Below are 20666 nucleotides of genomic sequence, written 5' to 3' on the forward strand. Positions count from 1 at the left end.
CGGCTTCTTCCCCTCATTACCCTGTAAACATCAGCATTTATACAGATTTAACATATTTTACATCATCAACTCGCCAAAAAAAAGTGTCATGATCTTTAGTCCCTAGAGTTCACACATAAACAGGCAACGAGAAAAGTGTGGATGTTTGAAAGGAAAGCTCTCAATTATGAACACGTTCAAAGTATAAAAAAAATACATTTTGATATTTTCAGATAGAGCGATGACCCATAAATAACCACTTCAGTTTTATTTGAGACACCAAGTAAATTACATTCTTTTATTTCTATAACAACATCCTGGTAACCACCTTGTGTCCTGTGATATACAGGTGTTCTTCACTGGCTACCTGTGTGCTCTTAGTTCAGGAGCCTGTTGAGCCTTTACATCAGTCACATGACGTAATGGGTGTCAGGGCAACGTTCTGCCGCATTCTGCCCCCTGAAACCAAAACAAAGGTTTTAAGGTAGGGCTTTCAGCAGCCTGTGGGTAACCATAGCAACAGTCAGGTTGACCCAACATCAGCTCATGTTCTGCAGTAGGATGAAACAGTGGACTCCAACAGGTTGTCCCAACACGTGACACTCCTCTTGACAGACGAAGCCGTGGGCAAACAGGATGTGACGTCAGCACGTCAGTATGTGGATTCAGCCCCAACCGTCCTATGTGTCTATGAGGGGTGGCCCTCTCCGATTGATCAGCTTGTGGGCAGCCTGGCGACGGCTGCAGAGTAGTGCCAGGCAGACAGGAAGCATGCAGTATCCAACTGCTCGGGGGTCGGTCCTCGTGCACGAGAACAGAAAAAGGAAAAGTTGTATGTACGGCAGCAGGAAGACCGATGCCCACATCCACGCAGGGAGCGGCGGCAGGCGACTGATGATGCTTTGAGACCAGCTAACGACTGGCGGTGGAGGCGAGGGGGGCCTGCTTCTCTGCACATGCTCTAATCCCACACCGTGGACCTCAAAGACGTAGTACACGGCCATGACGCTGAGCAGAAGGTAGAACGCAACGCACAGCCATCCCATCCTCTGACGGAAGTTCATCATCCTCCATACTGCAAAGATAACAATCCATATTTATTTCTTCATCAGGGCAAGGGTTTCTTGCCGTTGTTTACAAGAGTCAACCAGTAACGATAGTGGTGACACTGGGGGAGTCCCTGCAGGGGGCGCAAGAATCAAGGTCAAATGGACATGACCTTCACTCTCCTGGTGAAGGTCACGTCCACCAAAGAGCTCCCAATCACCAAAGACTGTCACAGTCATTCTTGGAGTCAGAAACTGGAGAATGATAAGTGATGAAGAAAGCTAGTTCCTGGTGTAAGTGTATCTGGTGGATGTTAAAGACTCGACTGCGACCACCTCTGTATTTGGTGCCATTTAGTGTCCACTGTGTGGCGCTACAACTAATGTGGGAGCTACAGGGAGTGGACACCAAAGCTGTTTAAGACAGGCGGTATCACCTCCGAGGACCTGCGGTTCCATTGGAGGATTTTATTGTATTTGATGCATGAAGCTCGACATGGAACCTTGTTAAATCAATCCGTTATTGCCTCGTAAAGTACGTCTCCGTCCTCTGAACAAAGGTTTGTGTTTCTGTAAACTCTTCCGCCTGGTTTTAAATCAGTCCATTCAACGGAAACACGTTAGCATCTCTGCTAGCAGGTGTTAGCCACTTAGATGCGTTTTTTTCTCACATCTTACCTTCCTTTACGCTGAAAGTTTCGGGTCAAAATTCAACTGGAGGTTCGTTTTGGTTCGATTCTGGTGCGCTGTCGCTCCCGGATGGGTCGATGTTCCGGGAAGAAGGCTCGAGACTAGTTCTTCCTGTTTTGTCACCTGACCGTAACAATGACGTGATTTGGGTAGCACAGAGCCTCTAGCGCCACCTGGTGTTTTAGACATGAATGACGAGGAGATGAAACTGAGGGGAACTGGAATATTTTTAGATTATATGCATTATAATTTAATTTGTTTTTTGGCTTTTACACTTTATTTGTCCACTTTTTGTTATTGATTTAAAGTACTTCAATAAATCAGCTTTTAGGACTCTTCCTGTATGTGATGGACGACTAGGTCCTAACTTTTCAGAAGAAGCTGTAGATCAGCACTTCATCCGTAGACTGAAGAGATGCACACCACCAAAGTAACCCTGGCTTTGGAAGATTAAAAGTCAAAGTCCCTCCAGAATCCAGAACATCACTAAAAAGTAATCTTAAGTAAAAAGCAGCCTCCGATCAGAGCAGCACCTGCCTGTGTGGTGGAAGACCAAGGAAAGCTCAAAGACATTAAAGCCCTTTTCTTTCAGACACTTCAAGAATGAATTAAACGTTTTCCAAATCCAGAGCAAAACGTTACGGAAAACCATTATCTCCGTGCATGCACCAACATACTGTAGTACACATTCATGGCCAGCGAGTGTCCGTAACGAGGCAGATACGCGCACCGTTACGGGCACGTTTGTCCTTGGAGCTTTAGCATTTGATCAAGAGTGAACCTTTGAAGAACAACAGTGATTGAAGGTTGAGCTGCTTCTATGAGCAAACATGAACTACAAAACTAAAAAGAAGCAGGAAGAAGTAGTTTGTGGCTACATTCCTTGGTCTTCTGTCAAGGCAGGAGACAGACAAGAGTAAATCTGAACGAAAAGGAATCTGCTGGAAAGTTACCCAACTTTTAGAATCCTCTAGTCACTAGAGGATTCTAAAAGTTGGGTGAATCTAGTGAATCCGGGATCTGGAACCTGGTTAAGAAAGCCAGGAGAGGAGCAGGCAGATGCAAGGCCACGCAGAAAAGAAGGTAATTACCAGGAATTTGGTCAAACAAGCCAAAAACAAAACGGGAATCGAGCATGGAGCACAAAACAATGTGGCAGGAGGTGTGTGGAACTCCCCCGGAGATGGGCAGGGGTGCTGATAGTGCTGACTAAGACTAGAGATAACTGGAGCCGGAGGATGGAGGCTGGATCCCCCTTTCAGGCATTCAGCCAAAACGGAGGAGAAGTTTTGCGCTTTCAGCCCAGACTGATGTGTGAACAGGCCGCCCCCCCCCCCCCCATCCCAGGTGACGAGCTGCGTCTCTTCAACGCGTCAAAGCTCTGAGCGCAAGACCGCAAACTTCAGAATTTGGGACTGTAAAATAGTAGTTTTTGTTTTTTTTAAAAATTCCCATCACGCTACACCAGTTAGAAAGGCAAAGTCTCCAGTAAAGGCTGACCCGGCACTCAAAGGTTCTACAACGTCAATTACTCCTTTTTTAATATTCAGATGACGTCAGAGTCCAGATTGCGTTTCGGCTGCGAACCGTCCCGGCGAGAGCTGCACCACAGTCATGATTGTTGCACACAAACACCAGCTCCTATAACCAGGCTGACACGTGGCTGTTTGGGTTTGGGATCATGTGAGGCCAAAAGCACATGGGATGGCGGACAGCGGTGGACCTGGGAGGAAGACAAACATTTGGAATCATTGGGCACTTTCCTTCCCCACACTGGGACACCGATTCAAGAAAAATCTACTGAGGAAAAAACAAAAATGTACGTTTTTAAATTTCGAATCCAAACCTCTGCCTACATAAGAAGACGTAAATATTCGCAGTGAAGTTAAACACCTGATCCGCTGTCCAGGTGTGCTCCTGCCTTAGGCTGCGCCCCCATGGCCCAGATTAGGGAATAATTAGGAATAAAAAAATGACTTTGGTCATCGTGACATACAAATCTGTCGGTGTTGTAATTATTTCCTTGTTAAAATAATTAAAATGACTAAGCAATTTTGTTTTGTGAAGGGTTGCCAGGTTTGATTGACAGCTCCCCTCAAGCTAGAAGACACGCCCACCTTGGGGAGATTTAACCTCCAGCTGGAGGAGGGGGAGGGGGAGGATATGCAGCCAACCATGGTCAGACCATAATGGAAAGAGAAGAGCATCATTACCCCCCTGACAGCACCAGGACATGACTGCTCTGATTCCATCTGGAAATAAAGGACAAAACTAAAGCCAAAGCTGACTTTAACCATCTTATTATCACTTCCTGTTCAAATTTCGGGGCTCCAAAATCACCACAAAAACTGACATTTCATCAAGCCTCTAACAAAACAATGATTCTCGAAGCAAAATTGAAGATGAATAATAAAAACATTTTATTTTTAAGGTGCAAAAACATGTTTTATATGTACATTTTATATGTACATGTAAAAGCAACATGTATATGAAATACAGGCCACGCCCATCTCTGCTCTGATTAAAATTTTCAGCCAATCACAGTCAAGCTGCTCTGTCTGATTTGGGGGTGAAGATGCTAACGTCTGGTGCTGAGAAGAAGCTTCTATGATGATTGTTTTCTTTCATCTCAGCCCAAAATCTGCTGTCTACACGTGTGTGTTCATTGCTGCCACATGCCTGTTTGGAGCAGTTTTACATCAGGAGTCCAAACAAAAAGTAAAGAACATTTACACGTTTTCAGAGTCCCAAAGCATCAGAACACTTTAGTTCTTCTGTCAGCAGGTCCAGCCCTCGGCCCTCAGCTGGTTTGGAGCCACCCCCGAACTGCCTGCTGATTGTGGGACAGTGTGTGAAAAATGATGACCATCACTCTCCATGTCCCAGAGCTCCAGGTTTGGACCGGTAAAACATCTACGAGAACCGCCCCCTCCAACAGGCCCCCCTCCCACCGCCCCTGCTGGATCAGCCACACAGACTCAGCTGAGAGACCCGGGCAGGAGCTGAGTGGGGGAGCTCACACGTACTCCTGCAGGATGTAGCTGTCCTTCGCACCTTTTGGGGGAAGTCTGTGAGGGGGCAGGTAGGCCTTCGTGTCCAGTTTCTTCTGCATCACACCATCTATCTGCTGACGCGCTGACTTCTTTTCTTCTCCTTTCCGTTCAGTCTGCAGCTCTTGGCGGCTCCGGTCCCCTCGTTGCACCAGGAACCTGCCTGGATCAGCGGGGGAGTCTCCGCTGGGCTGACTGCCCCTCCTCCCGGGGCAGGACATGCACAGAATGACTCCTCCAGACAGGAGGAAGCCAGCAGAGAGGAAGGTGACACAAAGAGCGCCACCCGGCTGGTATTTGCTGCTCTCAGGCAGGTCTGTAGTCAGGAAGTCACTGATGACTTGGTTGGTGAACCAGGACGCAGGAACCAGGCAGAGGATACTGGCCAGGATGAAGCATGCCCCCGCAGCGACCGCTGTGTGCCCCTTCGCTCGGCGGCTGCCCCCCCATCGGGTACATTTAAGCCCCAAGGAGGCGAGACAGAGTCCGAACAGCCCCAGCACACAGCACACAACCATGGCGGCCCGTGTGGTCTGCAGCGAGGCTGGCAGCGACAGTACCGAGGGCTTCACCGTGCAGCTAAAGACGCCGGAGGTGTACCACACGCAGTCCATCCACAGACCCTGCATCTGCGACACGGGGGTCACGAGACTGGACCAAGTGCTGATGCTCACCTTCCAGTTGGGCAGCAGTGTGGCCACGGTGCTCCCCAGAACTCCGAGGAGAGCCAAGGCAAATGCCAGAATCTGGACTGCCGTGGACAACATCGCTCAGCCGGATCTGTGGCGGCGGCGGCGGCGGTGGTGTCCTGTTCGGGACCTGACAGCAAATGATTCCAAAGCGATGGACTGATCAGGAGAAACAAAAAGAAATGTGAGCGTGACGGACGCACAGCTGCGGCTGCTGATGGTCCGGTGTTGGATGTGCGATTGTGCGGCGGCGGCGGTGGGCAGCAGAGCGCGCTCGCCCATTTCCCGCAACATTTGCTCTGCAGCTGATGCGATCATTGACACTCAATTATGTTCATTTAAAGCTGCAGCGTCCCCGGGGACCTTTCCAACGGAGGGGACTCTAAACCTTCCAAATCTGAATTACATCAAACACACACACACACACACACACACACACACACACACACACACACACACACACACACACTGCGGAACAATGTAACATTCGATGTTTTGTTTGAAATGAATTAGTAACTTTAGCTAAATCATTTAAAGTGAAGCTAATCCCCCAATTTAGTTTATTTTTATTGGGTTTATTTTTGGATGATTGATTTATGTAGAATGGAGCAAAAATGTACAATTATTCCTGCAAGTTAGGAAAAGGTGAAAACCCCACCTCAAGAGAAAAGAATAGTCATGTGCAAGAGCAGCTTCCCCCACACACAGCCGTGTTTTTGCCCCGATGGAGAAACTTGCTGCCGTTTCACTGCTAACTGGCTTCATCGGTCAGTTGGCGGTCCGGAGCACCTTTACCCCTCTGATGCTGCCATTGGTTCATTGTAGAGACGATTTCACTGCTCGTGAACGTGAGCATCGTAATCACGGTAACCTTGATGAAGCGGACACGTGACGAAACGGAGGAACTTGGTTTCTTCACAGTCCAGTTTTCATAAAGAGCAGAACACCAGAAGAAGAAGAAGACAACTGTTGGGAGGTTTGTCGGTCGTACCTGCATCGCCAACAGCAGCTGTGGGCTCCAGGAGGAGACGTGTCAACAAAACACAGGGTGTGTGTTTAATCGCCTGTAACTACCCCTTTGCCTTCCATCTCCACGGCAACCGAACATGTAGCATAATCCATCTGAGGATGCAGCGAGTGTTTTTCCATTTACTTCTTACGAGAAGAAACTGTTGGCGGGAACTAAAGCTGCTTTTGCGTCTAACCTGAAGGTCACCGAGGCGCCGCAGAGCAGCGCTCTTATCTGATGAGTCCACCGTCAGGTCGGCAGCCCTGCGCATCGCCGCACAACTGCTCGGAAATGGGAAAGTATCCGTGCTTTGAGAGTCACACACAGGTTTTACTCTGATGACGTATTTGCACTGCGAAAAGTCCTCCGCCATTATATGGGCGTCATGATGAGACACTTACGGACCCTTCGCACATCTACGCCTGTGATTATTGATGCTAACTGATCATATCTGCTGACGTCTCGGCTGCGGCGTTGCAGGATGGTGATAAAGCCGCTCAGCTGCTTTGTTTAGCCTTGACAGGCGTCCACTGCGGCGCCATGATAAGAGGGTGCAGCAGCCGATGGCAGCCAGCCGGTCATTACCACAACGGTCCAGCGCCACTCTTATCAGACCTGCTCAGGCACGCCTGGGTTTCACAGCCCCACCTGAACAATCGCCGCCGCAGAAGAGATGACGCCACTGCAGCGCCGCGCTCCCGCGGATAAATCAGCGCCTCTGCTGGCCTGAAGATGAAAAGTAAAGAAAAGTATTAATCGAGGTTTTTGTTGGGTCCTCCCCCTTTTTAAAAAAAATGCTTTCTTTTGTTTCTTTAGTATTTTGGGGGTCATCGGGCCTCTGCAGTGTGTGGGCAGTTGAAGGTTTAGTGCCTTGCTCAAGGTACCTTGACAGTGCTCTGAAGGTGGTCTGGCACCTCCTGCTACCAGAGGGGCTTGAATCCAGAACCTTTTGCTTCTCAGCGCCCCCACCAGCTGGGCTGGAAGATTTTTAAATCTAAATCCCATTTTTATAAGCTAAAATGTTAAAACAACTCAACAGAAGGTTCTATAAAATAAAAGAACTAACTATTGCTTCTTAGAATAAAGAACAAATTTCCAAACAGACATGTTTCCCAGCACCCTTTGCTTACTCGATATAATGCCAAAAAGGACACTAATTGTTCTGGTTGAGCTCACCTTAAGTTTGATAAAGGGGTCAGAAAACATGTAGAAGATTCTTTCAATGATCTTATTTTCATTTGTGGTGAGTAATTATAAAGACTCAAATCAGTTTTCTGTTTACATTCCAGCTGATGCTGCATTCATGGACATCATTTCAGTGTTCTGGATGCTTTGAGGTCTGCCTGTGAAACATGGAAATAATCTGCAACACTAAGGAATCTTTTATTTTGAAGAGATGACCTGACTACTGTCGCCAGTTTCTCCAATTGTTAACACACTAAAATTACATTAATAACTCGACTCTTTAAACTAACACAGGGAATAAAACAGACAAAATTACACACATTCATTCAAATCAAAATGGGATTTTTATGCACTGAAAACGTTTAAGACACAATAATTGGACATAAAGTCACAAGCAGCTACTCAATATGTCTCCCAATGAGACCAGGACTCTGCTGTGTCCTCCAGGCCTCAGTGACGCTCTGGCAATGGACGCGGCCTCGGGGCTACGCCCATCTGTGCAGCTGCCTCATTGTTTGAATGCCTTTTTTATATATATTGTTATTGCAATTTCATTTTTCAGTTGTCTGTTTTTGTGAGCAGATACATCTAAATATATATATATATAAGGATATATATATATATAGGATATATCTATATCTAATAAATGACTGGTGAAATGTAAAAGACATAAATAAATACAGTATTTCAACAGTGTGTTTTGTGGGTTTGTGCCATGACATAAATTCTAACTAAGAAAATGGATGAACAGAGCTGTAGTCTTGGAAAAAGCTGCTTATATAAAGAAGGAATATTAATTTATAAAGATTTTCTCAGTGACATCAAAATGATTTACAAAAATAATCTAAAAAAAACAAAAGCAAAAATAAGATGCAGCACTCATTTTATTAATATAATATTTTAAAAAAAATATTTAGATGGGATTTTTGTTGTTGGGGTAAATGCCAATACAGTGTGAAGGTCAAGGTGAAGGTCAAAGAGAATTATGCCCAGTTGGGAAAGTGTGACTTTAATTTCATGTTAAATTGTTTTTTAATATTTCGCTGTGATGTTTGGTCTGTTCTCTTGTTGTGTGATTTGTTTAATTTTGATGAAAGGTTTTGTCTGTTAGCGTGCTAGCTTTAGCAGGGGGTGGGGACTCTTTCTGTTTGGAGTCATAGAAGCAGTCCTCGGTGATGATGGAGGCCATGCTCTGAACACTAAAGTCTTTCTCCAACACATGTAACATGTCAGTAGGACTTGGCCGAAGGGTTAAGCTCCGCCTCTTGTCCTCGCGTTGAGATGATGCTAACACATCATCTTCTTGCTCTGCGAAGTTAAGTCTTTGTAGCTGAGACTCTAATTGGCCAGTCAGGGACAAGCGGTGCCTCCTCCTACCATTTAAGTCAAAGGAGAAGGACGAGAGCTGCTCCGAGCAGGGTTCCCGGAACAGGGGACGGCCATGGGGTCCGTGGCGCTCCTCTGTTAGGACATGAGTCATTCTCTTACCCGTGGAGCAACGTCGCCCCCGCTGGCGCCTCCTCAACGAGCTGCCCCCGTCTGCCATCAATGGACTGCTTCTCCTCAGGGAGCTGGCTCCATCACTGATAAGGGAGCGAAGGGCTCGCACAATGCTAGCCTTTGTCTCCAAACCACTGAAACACAGATAATCCATCAACAGGATCATCAATCAGTCCTGAAACATGTAAAGCTCAAACTCAGGGCAGCAAAGCTAATACTTTAGCATCATTAAGCTAACATTTTAGTCTCACAAAACTAACATTTTAGCTTCAGATATGCCCCAAACTAACTTTTTTGTTTGTGTGTCTATACGTGTTTGGGTGTGCATGACTGTGTGTGTGTGTGTGTGTGTGTGTGTGTGTGTACTGAACCTGCTACAGAGTTGGAACACGGTCTCTGGTGGCCCCGCCCCATCTGGTCTACAGTCAACTAACTCCCAGACACAGGAGCTCTGCCAACCTGAACACACAGCATCAGTTAGGAGTCCCGCTACACTTTAGAGGTTTGTAAGAACAACCTGATGATTGAATCACCTGTGATTTTTGTGATTAAACTTCTGACTGCACAACAGGTGAATCGCGGATGGAAGAACACCTGTTGAGCACCTCTGTCTGTGATTCTGTTACTCACCTGAGATTGTGTTATCTTGTCTTACTTGAAGGGCAGAAATGGGGATCAACCAGTGGAACCTGAAGGCATCCACATCAGCTGACCGAGAACCAGTCTGGCAGACGGAGAACATGTGAAACCTCCATGGTCGGTAGATCCATAAAATACCAGTATCATCCAATTTTGTGATCAGCAGAAACCTCCTGACATTTGTGTTTTCATTCAGAAGCAATTTAAACACCTGAAATACCCACCAGCCTCCTCTTCGTTCTTGAGCTGTCCCGGTAGATCAGGACGACAGCACGCTTGAAGACTGAGAGGGAAAAGCATTGTTACCACACACACACAGCTCACCCATGTGTGTCTGTGTGTGTTCTTGTTTTTAATCCAAACTTAGAATCAGGGATCATTCACACATCTAAATGTTGTCTGTGTAGATTCTCAATCATCCAGGTCGTAGTTATCCAAGGTAGTTTTCTGTGTCAACTGGACTGTTTTTCCTCCCTTGAAGATGTTTCACCTTCTATCCAGAAGGCTTCTTCAGTTGAACTGAACTAATGAACTGAAGAAGCCTTCTGGATAGAAGGCGAAACGTCTTCAAGAGAGGAAAAACATCCAGTTGACACAGAAAACCTACCTTGGGCATCTAAATGTTCTGGCACTGTCCTCATCAGCAGCAGGGTGGTGCTGTGAATGCATGAAGCAATGAGGGAGGGTGGAAGTACCGAAGAGTGTGAGTTTGGGTTCTTTCCTTAAACGGCCCAGATGGGGCAATGGATTCAACCAGACCACCGATGAGTGAACCAGAAACTCGGCCATAGAGATCTCTGTCACCTGAGGTCAGGTAGGAGAAAAGATTGAGTCAACTGCCTAAAACCTTGGAATCAATGTCCGACCATTTATGACCAAATCAAGTTCCAGTGTGAACTGTGGTTTTGTACCTGTTTGTGGGGTCCCGTCTGTTCTGCAGCGAGCTGGTCAAAGACAGGGCCAAAATCCTCATAGATCTTCTGCATCTCATTAATGTGACTCGCCACCTTCTCCATCGCACCCAGCGCCTCTGTGTAGACAGGAGCAGAAGTGTAAGTTGTGTTAGGGTTGTTCCTGTCAGGTGTGTGAGGGTTTTACCGGTCTGGTGTGTGAGGGTTGTACCTGTCAGGTGTGTGAGGGTTTTACCGGTCTGGTGTGTGAGGGTTGTGCCTGTCAGGGTGTGAGGGTTGTACTGTCAGGTGTGTGTGAGGGTTGTACCTGTCAGGTGTGTGAGGGTTGTACCTGTCAGGTGGTGAGGGTTGTACCTGTCAGGGTGTGAGGGTTGTACTTGTCAGGTGTGTGAGGGTTGTACCTGTCAGGTGTGTGAGGGTTGTGCCTGTCAGGTGTGTGAGGGTTGTACCTGTCAGGTGTGTGAGGGTTGTTCCTGTCAGGTGTGTGAGGGTTGTACCTGTCAGGTGTGTGTGAGGGTTGTGCCTGTCAGGCGTGTGAGGGTTGTACTGTCAGGTGTGTGTGAGGGTTGTGCCTGTCAGGTGTGTGAGGGTTGTACCTGTCAGGTGTGCGTGTTCTGGGCTGTCAGGGTGCGTTAGAGACACCAGCTCCCTGAGCAGCAGTGGATATTTCAGGAGTCTCTGGACAGGTTTGATCAGGTATGACTCCAGAGAGGATGAGTGCTGATTGGTTGGGTTCTTTGCTTCCAGGAACCTCTTAAAGGCTCCATCAGTCTTTGCTGTTGGAAGGAAAACAGAGTTATTGATTTATTTATTTCTCTGGAGCCTAGGCTGGATCAGATGTCACCTCTCTCCAGGACTTTCTGGGCTTTAATATGGTTTGCGCAGAAGCCGCTGTAGTGCTTGAAGTGGTCGGCATAGAACAGGAAAGATCCTCCCAATGAGAGGAGGAGCTTCTTCAAGTCAGTTGAGAGAAGAAAATTAAGAATAGTAAATTCACAACTGTGGGACTCTCTGGGACGCTCACCTTGAACTGTCCAGGTGTTTCCAGGTTGCTAAAGTTGGGACATGACTTGATTCTGTCCTCCAGTGTTTGAAGGAAAACTCTCTGGAAATCTAACATCTCTGGTAAACTTCCAAACAGTACCTCCATCTGAAAGAATGATGTCACGTGGCTGAGAAAGAGAGTGCAAATTTGTTTTTTTTAAAGTTACTTAGACTTTACCTCATCTTTAGTGAGGAAGGTCTCATTCTGCAGTGGTGTCAGGTAGATGTCAAAAAGAGACACCAGGTCCTACAGATACAAGGTTCAGTTCAGAAAAACACTGAAACAATTGCAACACAGTAGTACCACAGTAGTCCCGCAGTAGTGTCACAGTAGTCCTGTAGTAGTACCACAGTAGTACCGTAGTAGTACTGCAGTAGTCCCACAGTAGTACCGTAGTAGGACTGCAGTAGTACCGCAGTAGTCCCACAGTAGTCCCGCAGTCGTACCGCAGTAGTCCCACAGTAGTCCCGCAGTAGTGTCACAGTAGTCCTGTAGTAGTACCACAGTAGTACCGTAGTAGTACTGCAGTATTCCCACAGTAGTACCGTAGTAGGACTGCAGTAGTACCGTAGTAGTACCACAGTAGTACTGCAGTTGTACTACAGTAGTACCGTAGTAGTACTGCAGTAGTACCGTAGTAGTCCCACAATAGTCCCGCAGTAGTACTGTAATATTACCACAGTACTCCCACAGTACTCCCACAGTACTCCCACAGTAGTCCCACAGTAGTCCCACAGTAGTCCCACAATAGTCCCGCAGTAGTACTGTAATATTACCACAGTACTCCCACAGTAGTACCACAGTAGTCCCACAGTAGTACCGACCTTTACATAAGACTTTTCAGTGTCAACCAGCTCCTGTATGACTTTACGTAGGCGCTGACACACATTTGGTTGAATGGGGCTTGTATGCTTTAGGTCAACCTCAGTGATGTTTCTTTGAGTATTACTCTCTGCTGTTCCATCTTCTGGGATGGTCTGGGACAGCAGGAAGCTCTGGTCAAAATTCTGTTAGAGGAACAAAAGGAAATCATTCATGTCCTCGGTTGAAGACAAAAGTATCACAGAAAATTAAATGATAGAATCAGTTTTATTAAAAAATTAGTTTCTATGTAAAGTAAAATGAAGATACAGTAGCTTCAACTAGCTTCCTCACAGAACACGAATCACAACTGTCACAATCAAACAGCCTTGAGAATTCAGCCTCAAGTACAGCAACAACACACCAATAAAATCCCAGTAAAAGAACCCTAACATTCAAATATCCAGTGAAAACAATAACAAATATTTGGTGTCATTGAACCAAACTGTCATCACATTCCTGTAAACACACACACACGCACACACACACATTGTCTCTCCTGGTTACCAGGAGCATGAGTCCATTTTCAGTCTTCTGGTATCCGCTGGGCTCTTCATAAGGGTGCCCGATCATGCCTGCACCTCCACATTCCTCTAACAACTCCTCATCCTCCACTGGCAGCACCCAGCAGAGTGCTCCTATACGGACGGAACAGGACACACGAGGAGTCTCGGTGGGGGTCAGAGGTCGCTTCTGGGAGCCTGAGCCCCTGCTGCCATTGGAGGAGGGGGTCAGGAGGAACATCTAGAGTTCTGTCTGCTTCTGGCAGAGAACGTTCATCCCTGGAGAACTGCATCACAGACAAACTCTCCTCAAGCTGTAATCCCAGATTAACTGCTTGATCTCATGTCATGTGACCTTCAGGAAGCAGAAAGGATTGGGCCAAAAAAAAGTCAGTGTGGGATGGGAGTTCTGCATGAGATAGTCACATGACAGCTTTGATTTATCAGCCAGAACAATGCACAACCAAAAAAAACAAACCCTTCTGCAGCTCAATGACCTCTGACCCAAGATCACAAACAGGAATTGGGTTAGGAGCAGAGAGCTGAGGGAGGTGAGGGAGAGCATTGAGGTGGACAGGTGAGGAGGACAAGGGAGGTGGACAGGTGAGGAGGCCAAGGGAGGTGGACAGGTGAGGAGGACAGAGGAGGTGGATCGGTGAAGTGGACAGGTGAGGAGGCCAAGGGAGGTGGACAGGTGAGGAGGACAGAGGAGGTAGATCGGTGAGGTGGACAGCTGAGCTCTCAGCAGGAAGAGCAGGGCTTCATGTCCTGGCTGCCTCGGCATCCTGTCTTTTCTTTTGGGTGTGAGTAGAAACAGCACCTGTGTGGATGTGTCCTTATCTCTAGACTCTGCATGTGGATCAAAAAAGCATCAACGATCCCTCTGCTCTTCTGTGGATTCAGGGTCTCTGTCAAATGTATCTCTTCTCCTGTCTCCTATTCCGTCTGTGGAATTTTTTCCTGTTCGGTATCCACTTAAGTAACCATGTAAACAGGTTGTACAATTTGTAAAAATTTGGGACAATTTGTAAAATTACGAATGTAACAATTCAAGTCAACAGTTCTGGTGTTAAGAATCTCATGACATTGTTCAAGATTGTTGCGGAGCTTTGGTACCCAAATTTGACCAGGCTTGATTCACTCTGTTCTTCCACAGACAAATCAGCTCTATTCAAAATAATTTTCTCATTTATTTTTTTTTAATTTTTTGAACTTAATAAGTTGTAACTTTGGTATTCTTCTATAATTTGGTCTACATGGATGGTGCCAAACAGCTCTTTGCAATTAAAATTAATTTGAACTATTTTTGTTAATTTTTGTGTTAAAATTTGTAGCATCTCTGGTCCCTGGATGACTTCGACCTGGTGCCATTTAGTGGTGCAATGGGTCACTCTATTGGGTCTCTCAGCACAATGAACCTAAACACACAAATAGACACACGCACACACACACACACATACACACGCTCACACACACGCTCACACACACGCTCACACACACACTTCAGAGCTACAGATGTATAAACCACAACTTCTGATCGAACTGTTAATGTAACATTTTTCTGCTTGAAAATATGCTAAAATGTTGAACACAAGTTCACTAAAAAGAAGGAACAAAAACATTTAGAGATAATTTTATATAAGGCTGTCAAACCACACACCAAGTGTGGCGTGAATTTGAAGTCAACATGAGGGTCAAAGAGTTGTTTAGCTTTGAAGGAGTTTGAATTTCTAAAGTCCCTGACTAAAGAATGACAACAAGCCCTTTATGAAAGACTAGCCAGAGATGAGGAACTCCTCCTAATGTTATTTTATCAGTTGTTCTTTACTCACACAGCTGTATCAAGCAAATTTTTGATGGTATTTAGTGTGCAGGTGAAGAAGAGGTACCCACAAAACTGTACTCACAACATTTAAGATGGATTGTAAAGATGTGAGTGTACTCTGCTGGAAAAGTCCAACCTACTCTATTTTTACAACAGTCTGAGGTGTTTCACACAAAACGATAAATCACATTTTCAGATTTTCACAGACAGGAAACAGCACAGAGTTTATGTGCTGAGGGGTTTAGAGTCAGGCCCACACGTGGAGTCAGATCGAGATGGTCCTCAGAGACTCCAGGTGGAGGACGGAAACGAAAGTGTTGTAGGAGAGTGCTGAAGAAGATGAAAAGCTCCATTTTAGCCAGACCCTCTCCCAGGCAAATCCTGCGACCTGTGAGAGACAGAAAAGGAAAAGTGTTATCTTCAAAGAAGAGAACAGCCTTAAGAAAGCTCCTTTCACTCACCAGCAGAAAATGGCAAGAAAGCCTCTCGTTTGACAAACTTTCCATCTTTGTCCAGAAAGTGAGCAGGATAAAAGTTGAGTGGCTTCTCCCACTCGGTCTCATCATAGAGGACAGAGGTCAAAAGAGGATAGACAGTTGTACCCTGCAGATGAGGCAGGAGTTTAAATATGTTTCTGACGTTCTACTCTTGCAGAAGTCAGGTGAGTCGGACCTTCTCGATGAAGAAACCTTGCAAAGTGACATCTTGGCTGGTTTTGTGAGGAAGTGCCATGGGGACGATGTTGGCTAGTCTCTGAGTCTCGTGGATGACAGCATCTGTGAAGGGAAGGCTCTTCCTGTCTTCAACTAGAACCTGACGAGATCCTATCACCCTGCGCAGCTCCTCCTGGACCTGGTCTAGTAGAGGAAAGTAGGTTTTTCAGCCAAATGAAATGTGTGTCTTTTTTTTTTTCTTTACAGTTGTGTGGTTGTAAAGTATCTTACCTTGTATGAGTGGATACTTTGCCATCAGCAGGAGCCCCCATCTCAGAGTAGTTGCCGTTGTGTCAGTGCCAGCATTAAAGAGATTCATAACTGTGGACATCAGGTTTTCATCATGGAAGTGTACGTTGGTCCCAGATTTCTGTAGGTTGAGATTAGTTACATCATTTATTCACAAATATCCGTGTTAGATTCCATTCCTGCCGGTAAACCAAAAGAGTTTTAGAGGCCCCTGTTCAACTCATCCTCCTAGTAGACCCGGGTCAGTAGAGCTGTGATTTTAAAGGTATAGAGCCATTTATTTATTTAGATATCATGTATTTCAGGCCAGATGGGCTCTGGAGTCTTTACAGAAACCAAGAGTCTGATCCCTGAACACTGGCAGGAACACCACTTTTTAACAGGAAGAATTCTTCAGCAGGACCAGGATCAAGTGGGGGGAGCTTTCTACTAATAGAGGGATGGTAAAGGAGGAGAAGACAGGACAGACAGAAAAGGAGAAGGACACATACAGAATATATTTAGAGACATTAGTTATAAATATATTATGAAGAACCTGAGCAGCTCAGTTGGTAAGAGATCAGTATACAATTATGAGTGGGAGAGAAAGATGGATCATTCTGAGTCAGACTGATGTGCTCTGATATTGGTCGTGAAAAAAGTTCTCCTGGAGAAACGGATTATGTTAATGTGACCTTGTAGGTCAGGGGTTCATAACCTGTTAAAGAACAAATGATCTGGCGTTGTATGGCATTTACTGGAAAGGCACTAAGATCATGTTTAATCCATTAGAACGGCCAAGTCATGCTTTAAATCTATTTCCACTGAAGACAGTCTTTCGTGTTTTATTGGATGGGGAAAAGCCTCCTAACCTCCAGAATTTGCTGTCGGGCCAGAAAAGAATCCACAAAGCTTCTGCACATCTGTGGGTTCAGCATCTCCTTTGCAGCAGCAAACAACTGTAAATTCTGTTTCTTGTTGGCGGCGAACAAACTTTGGAATAACTTTTTGTTGTTTACCAGTGGACCAATCCATGGAAACAAGTCGTATACCTGTTAGAAGAGCATTTCAAATGAAATCATTTCATAACCATCTTAACATCTTCTCTATTTCATCATCATGTTACCAGGACTGAGGGGGAGCCAGAGATTTGAATCAATGTGTTGGTCCGATCCACCAAGGACGTAAATTCAGGGTCATCGTATTCAAACCTGTTGCCGTACACCATGGAACAGATTATGTTAGAGACTGCGTAGTTGATAGGGTGCGTTGTATCAAATGGTTCTCCTGAAACCAAGGAAGCAGAAAATAGTTTCCATTTTCAGATATCTGGTCTTTTTTCCCTTTTATTTAAGTCAGACGCATTAATATTTAACCAATAATGATCAAAAAGCCTCTGACCTTTCCATTTCTTCAACTCTTCCATGAGATAGCTGCACTCCTCTATAATTTTATTCTCACATGCCTTTTTCCCCATTCCAAAGTCTCTCAGATTTGTCAAAGCAAAGCGTCTCATTTCTTTCCATGATTCTCCGTTGGACCACAAAACCCCTGAGATTAAAATATTTCCAGTAAGAAACAACAGTTAGCTAAGTATTTACAGTTGTGGATCTTTTACTTACCATGTTCATGGTTAGCATTTTGCACCAGCATGATTGGATCTCTTTCACCAAACTCCTCAGCATGGTCAATGAGTGCCTCTTTCACTGTCTTGTATCCGGCTAGAACCACCACTTTTTTGGGTCCCAAATAGACGGTGAAGACTGATCCGTATGTCTTAGAAAGCTGTGAGCAATGACAGGGTTTGAAACTGTGATCAAGAATGAAGAACAAGAGAATCCCCTCACCTTCATCAGAGTGTTGTAGGGTCTCTTAAGGTCGAACTGCAGCAGATTGCCAAGGATGGGAAGTGGTTTTGGCCCTGGAGGACATTTTCTGTCCTTCTTAGAACTGAAACTCACAGAAGAGATGAAGTAGACAAACAGTAGGAGAGCCAGAGCTCCCAGCAAGGAGACAGAGCTGGAAGCTTGTAGGAAAAGATCAACAATCCCCATCTGATCTCTTGTTTGTGTGAAGTCCAGTCTGGTGTGGCTTCTATCTTATAGTCCAACCCAAATAGGTTTCCCCTCCCACAGCCTCATAGTATGTCCAGTAATTCAGTACGTAAGTAAGAGGTAAGATGTCCTGTTCTGCTCAGCAGGGGGCGATGGTGATTGTTGTGGACATCTTAAATGAAAGATGACTGTGTGACAATAATCATCCTCCAGCCATCAGGGCTGTTTGTTTATCACCACCTCTATGGTAAACGACAGGATGAAACATTAACACAGCCGTGTGTTTGACTGAGTGACTCAGCAGTTTAGTGTCCACAAGGTCAACTTCTTGGCTTCTTGTTATCAGGTTTGACCGGAGGAAGCTTGACATACGTGTGTACGTACAATGAATGCAGAAAAATCTAAAAACTGTCCCGTTCTCTCCTGCCCTGTTTGGGTCTTCTCCTCAAGTATAGGATCTTTTGGTTCCTTCACTACTACACTGATCTCCTGTTAGTTTACAACATCTAAAGTATCTAGTCATTTTCAAGGGTAGCCAGATCCAAGTAAAAGTCTGAATGTCCACCTACATGTTGAAGCCACACAGTACTGAGGATGAGGCTCTGATGGTTCTGCTGCTTTGAGGCATCTAGATGTTACAGGAGGAGAAACAGTCACAGTCTTTTAATAATGTAGCTTTTTTTTTGGGGGGGGGGGGTCAATCTGTAGGAGAAGAACCTCAAGGAAATGTTTATGAGCTTATAGTTCAAAGGTGTGTGTGTGTGTGTGTGTGTGTGTGTGTGTGTGTGTGTGTGTGTGTGTGTGTGTGTGTGTGTGTGAGATAAATTATGGGATAGCGTTTGTTCAAAGGTTTAATGATTTGATTCTCTTATAAAGTTTAATGTCGAGCTGATAGCAGCCAGATCGATCGCTTTGTTGTGTTGGACTTGGGTTGCAGCCAGTATGTACAAATGCAGAGGGAATGCAGTTCAAGGGCCCTGGAGTCTTTAGATATGGTCTATGTTGGTTCCTGTTGGAAAAGGGTTCTTTCAAGAAAGGAACTCCTACTTAAACGTTCTCTGCTCACTCTGGTCAGATGATCTCAACCATGGAGAATCTTCAAAAATGCAACAGCGTGGAGGTCTGATGTTGGGGGCCAGGTTGTAGAGTCTGCTGTGGTGAGGGCAAGTCCATCTTGGATCACAGGCAGTCATATAATGTCTGTTTGCTCCTCAGTAATCCTCAGCCTCATTCTTTGGGTATCGATGCAGGTTGGAAAAATGGATAAGCAAGTTAAGGTTTTATAGTAGTTGCAAATAAGATGGTTTTCTTTCTTCAACTGTAGTTGTGTCTTAAGCTTTATTTGCATCAAAGTCCTGGCAGCAGTTTTGTTGATAAAGTAATCATTTTTTTGTTAGTGGGATTAAAGATGCCCTGCTGGACTTGAAAATCCTCCACAGCACCCAGAAGCAACTTCTGAGTAAGATAATAGCAATCATCACAACAAAGCAACATCAAGAGTTTGTCATGGGACGGTGGATCTGTTCTATCAGTCCAACATCCTGACCTTATCTGGGGCTCTGCAAGTATTTATGGATAGCAAAAGTGACCTATGTGTGAAAAACATTACGTTCCTTTTTTTTGCTGATTTAAGTTTTTGAGCCATAACTACTCGGGAATTATTTGGTCCAGCAGGGATTCTTGGAGTGCAAAGAGGCCCATATGTGGATCTCATATGTGGACAAGATTACTGAAGTATCAATACCTTCGTGGGCAATTTAAGAATTTCAAAGGTGAATAAATACTTCAGCAATGTTTTCAATGGAGAAAAGAATTATCTGGCTGATATGTCTTTTTTAAGGAGAACCCTTTGATCCAACCAACCCTATTAAGTATATGGTCTCAAACATCTGACATCTCTGGTGGATCAAACAAACTTGAACGTCTATCTGTTGGGGACAGCATTGGTACAGGCGTCCTCACCTACAGGTGACTCTTAAAACATGGAGATTATCCTTCTCATCTCTGTACTCTGCAGAAGGGTAGAATTACCCAGAGACACTTTCATGATGAAAAGCTGATGATGACAGTTAGCAGCCATTTGGCTGCTGGAACACATCTGGACACATATACTGCACTCAGACAGGAACCCTTGGTTATGGCCAAATAGCCAGAGGTCCAGAGTAAAACTGATGACTGTGCACAGCCTTCTCAGATAGACTCCATCTTTGTGGCTCCCATTTCTCTGAACCCATTTTCAGGCATCAGGTCTTAAAACATGGAGATGCAGGACACAGAAGCACCTGCCATTAACCGAGGCCATCATCCACAAGACTCCGAGCCTCAGCAGCATTGTCCCTGTGTGGTTCCATCCATCCATCCATCCACCCACCCACCCATCCACCCACCCATCCATCCATCCATCCATCCATCCATCCTCCTGTTTATAGCTTCTGCTGTTCTCAGTTTGTTCTGAGTGTGTTCCTACCTGGATGCTCTGTCACACCTGTCTTAGGTCTGAGGTCAAGAATGAAGCTTTTCATTTTCATTGTGATCCTCCTGCAACACTTATTTTTCTCTTTTTCTCCTGTACTCATGGAGGAGGATTTGGAACTGAAAACAGTGTTGGGCTCCATTCTCAACCCCATAAACTGTGTGCTGTTTGTTGGACGTGAACGCTGATTTATTGCTGCAAAAATCACCCTAAAGGGGGTACTTCACCACCAGGGGTACTTCACCCCTTTCTGGAGCAAAGTTAGA

General features: G+C 45.4%; 3 protein-coding genes and 2 long non-coding RNA genes across 9 annotated transcripts; 2 read left to right on the plus strand and 3 right to left on the minus strand.

Annotated features, from left to right (window-relative positions):
• The first annotated feature begins 664 nt into the window (after positions 1-664).
• Positions 665-5015, plus strand: LOC130516052 (uncharacterized). Of its 3 annotated transcripts, XR_008947337.1 has the most exons (4): positions 665-1585; positions 3266-3534; positions 3783-4809; positions 4888-5015. It is a non-coding gene; the product is annotated as an uncharacterized LOC130516052 (long non-coding RNA). The 3 variants fall into 3 exon arrangements; XR_008947336.1 differs by lacking the exon at positions 3266-3534; XR_008947338.1 differs by lacking the exon at positions 3266-3534 and having other exon boundaries at positions 3792-4809.
• On the minus strand, positions 4112-8198 carry LOC130516047 (claudin-20-like). Of its 2 annotated transcripts, none has more exons than XM_057016814.1 (2): positions 6446-8198; positions 4112-5613 (listed from the first exon to the last, which is right to left on the minus strand). In XM_057016814.1, exon 2 carries the CDS (start codon positions 5530-5532, stop codon positions 4732-4734), a length of 801 nt encoding a protein of 266 aa, XP_056872794.1. In that variant the 5' UTR covers positions 5533-5613; positions 6446-8198; the 3' UTR covers positions 4112-4731. The 2 variants fall into 2 exon arrangements, with proteins under 2 accessions (XP_056872794.1, XP_056872793.1); XM_057016813.1 differs by having other exon boundaries at positions 6113-8197.
• On the minus strand, positions 7828-14577 carry LOC130516038 (rho guanine nucleotide exchange factor TIAM2-like). Of its 2 annotated transcripts, none has more exons than XM_057016794.1 (12): positions 13112-14577; positions 12568-12750; positions 11921-11989; positions 11723-11848; positions 11543-11651; positions 11295-11474; positions 10699-10817; positions 10483-10591; positions 10012-10070; positions 9779-9872; positions 9520-9607; positions 7828-9282 (listed from the first exon to the last, which is right to left on the minus strand). In XM_057016794.1, the coding sequence occupies exons 1-12, from the start codon at positions 13346-13348 to the stop codon at positions 8730-8732; spliced, it is 1926 nt and encodes a 641-aa protein (XP_056872774.1). In that variant the 5' UTR covers positions 13349-14577; the 3' UTR covers positions 7828-8729. The 2 variants fall into 2 exon arrangements, with proteins under 2 accessions (XP_056872774.1, XP_056872773.1); XM_057016793.1 differs by having other exon boundaries at positions 13094-14577.
• LOC130516055 (uncharacterized) lies at positions 9569-10207 on the plus strand. The gene is made up of 3 exons (XR_008947342.1): positions 9569-9650; positions 9810-9904; positions 9984-10207. It is a non-coding gene; the product is annotated as an uncharacterized LOC130516055 (long non-coding RNA).
• A 324-nt stretch (positions 14578-14901) lies between the features above and the next one.
• LOC130516041 (cytochrome P450 2K1-like) lies at positions 14902-17960 on the minus strand. Its single transcript, XM_057016802.1, has 9 exons — positions 17721-17960; positions 17496-17658; positions 17275-17424; positions 17000-17160; positions 16746-16925; positions 15877-16015; positions 15605-15789; positions 15394-15535; positions 14902-15320 (listed from the first exon to the last, which is right to left on the minus strand). Exons 1-9 carry the CDS (start codon positions 17925-17927, stop codon positions 15133-15135), a joined length of 1515 nt encoding a protein of 504 aa, XP_056872782.1. The 5' UTR covers positions 17928-17960; the 3' UTR covers positions 14902-15132.
• Positions 17961-20666: the final 2706 nt, after the last annotated feature.

This window comes from Takifugu flavidus, chromosome 19 (genome assembly GCF_003711565.1).
Source record: "Takifugu flavidus isolate HTHZ2018 chromosome 19, ASM371156v2, whole genome shotgun sequence".
NCBI classification, from domain to species: Eukaryota; Metazoa; Chordata; class Actinopteri; order Tetraodontiformes; family Tetraodontidae; genus Takifugu; species Takifugu flavidus.

Bases quoted from the DNA above. Each gene is read 5' to 3' on its own strand.
- LOC130516047 (XM_057016814.1), bottom strand. From the start codon at position 5,532: ATGTTGTCCACGGCAGTCCAGATTCTGGCATTTGCCTTGGCTCTCCTC.
- LOC130516038 (XM_057016793.1), bottom strand. From the start codon at position 13,348: ATGTTCCTCCTGACCCCCTCCTCCAATGGCAGCAGGGGCTCAGGCTCC. The intron at 11,652-11,722 runs GTGAGCGTCCCA...ACTGACTTGAAG, and splicing joins AAACACCTGGACAGTTCAAG to AAGCTCCTCCTCTCATTGGG. The intron at 10,071-10,482 runs GTACTTCCACCC...TTTCCCTCTCAG, and splicing joins ACCCAAACTCACACTCTTCG to TCTTCAAGCGTGCTGTCGTC.
- LOC130516041 (XM_057016802.1), bottom strand. From the start codon at position 17,927: ATGGGGATTGTTGATCTTTTCCTACAAGCTTCCAGCTCTGTCTCCTTG. The intron at 17,425-17,495 runs GTAAGTAAAAGA...TTTTAATCTCAG, and splicing joins AAATGCTAACCATGAACATG to GGGTTTTGTGGTCCAACGGA. The intron at 17,161-17,274 runs GTCAGAGGCTTT...CCTTGGTTTCAG, and splicing joins AGAGTTGAAGAAATGGAAAG to GAGAACCATTTGATACAACG.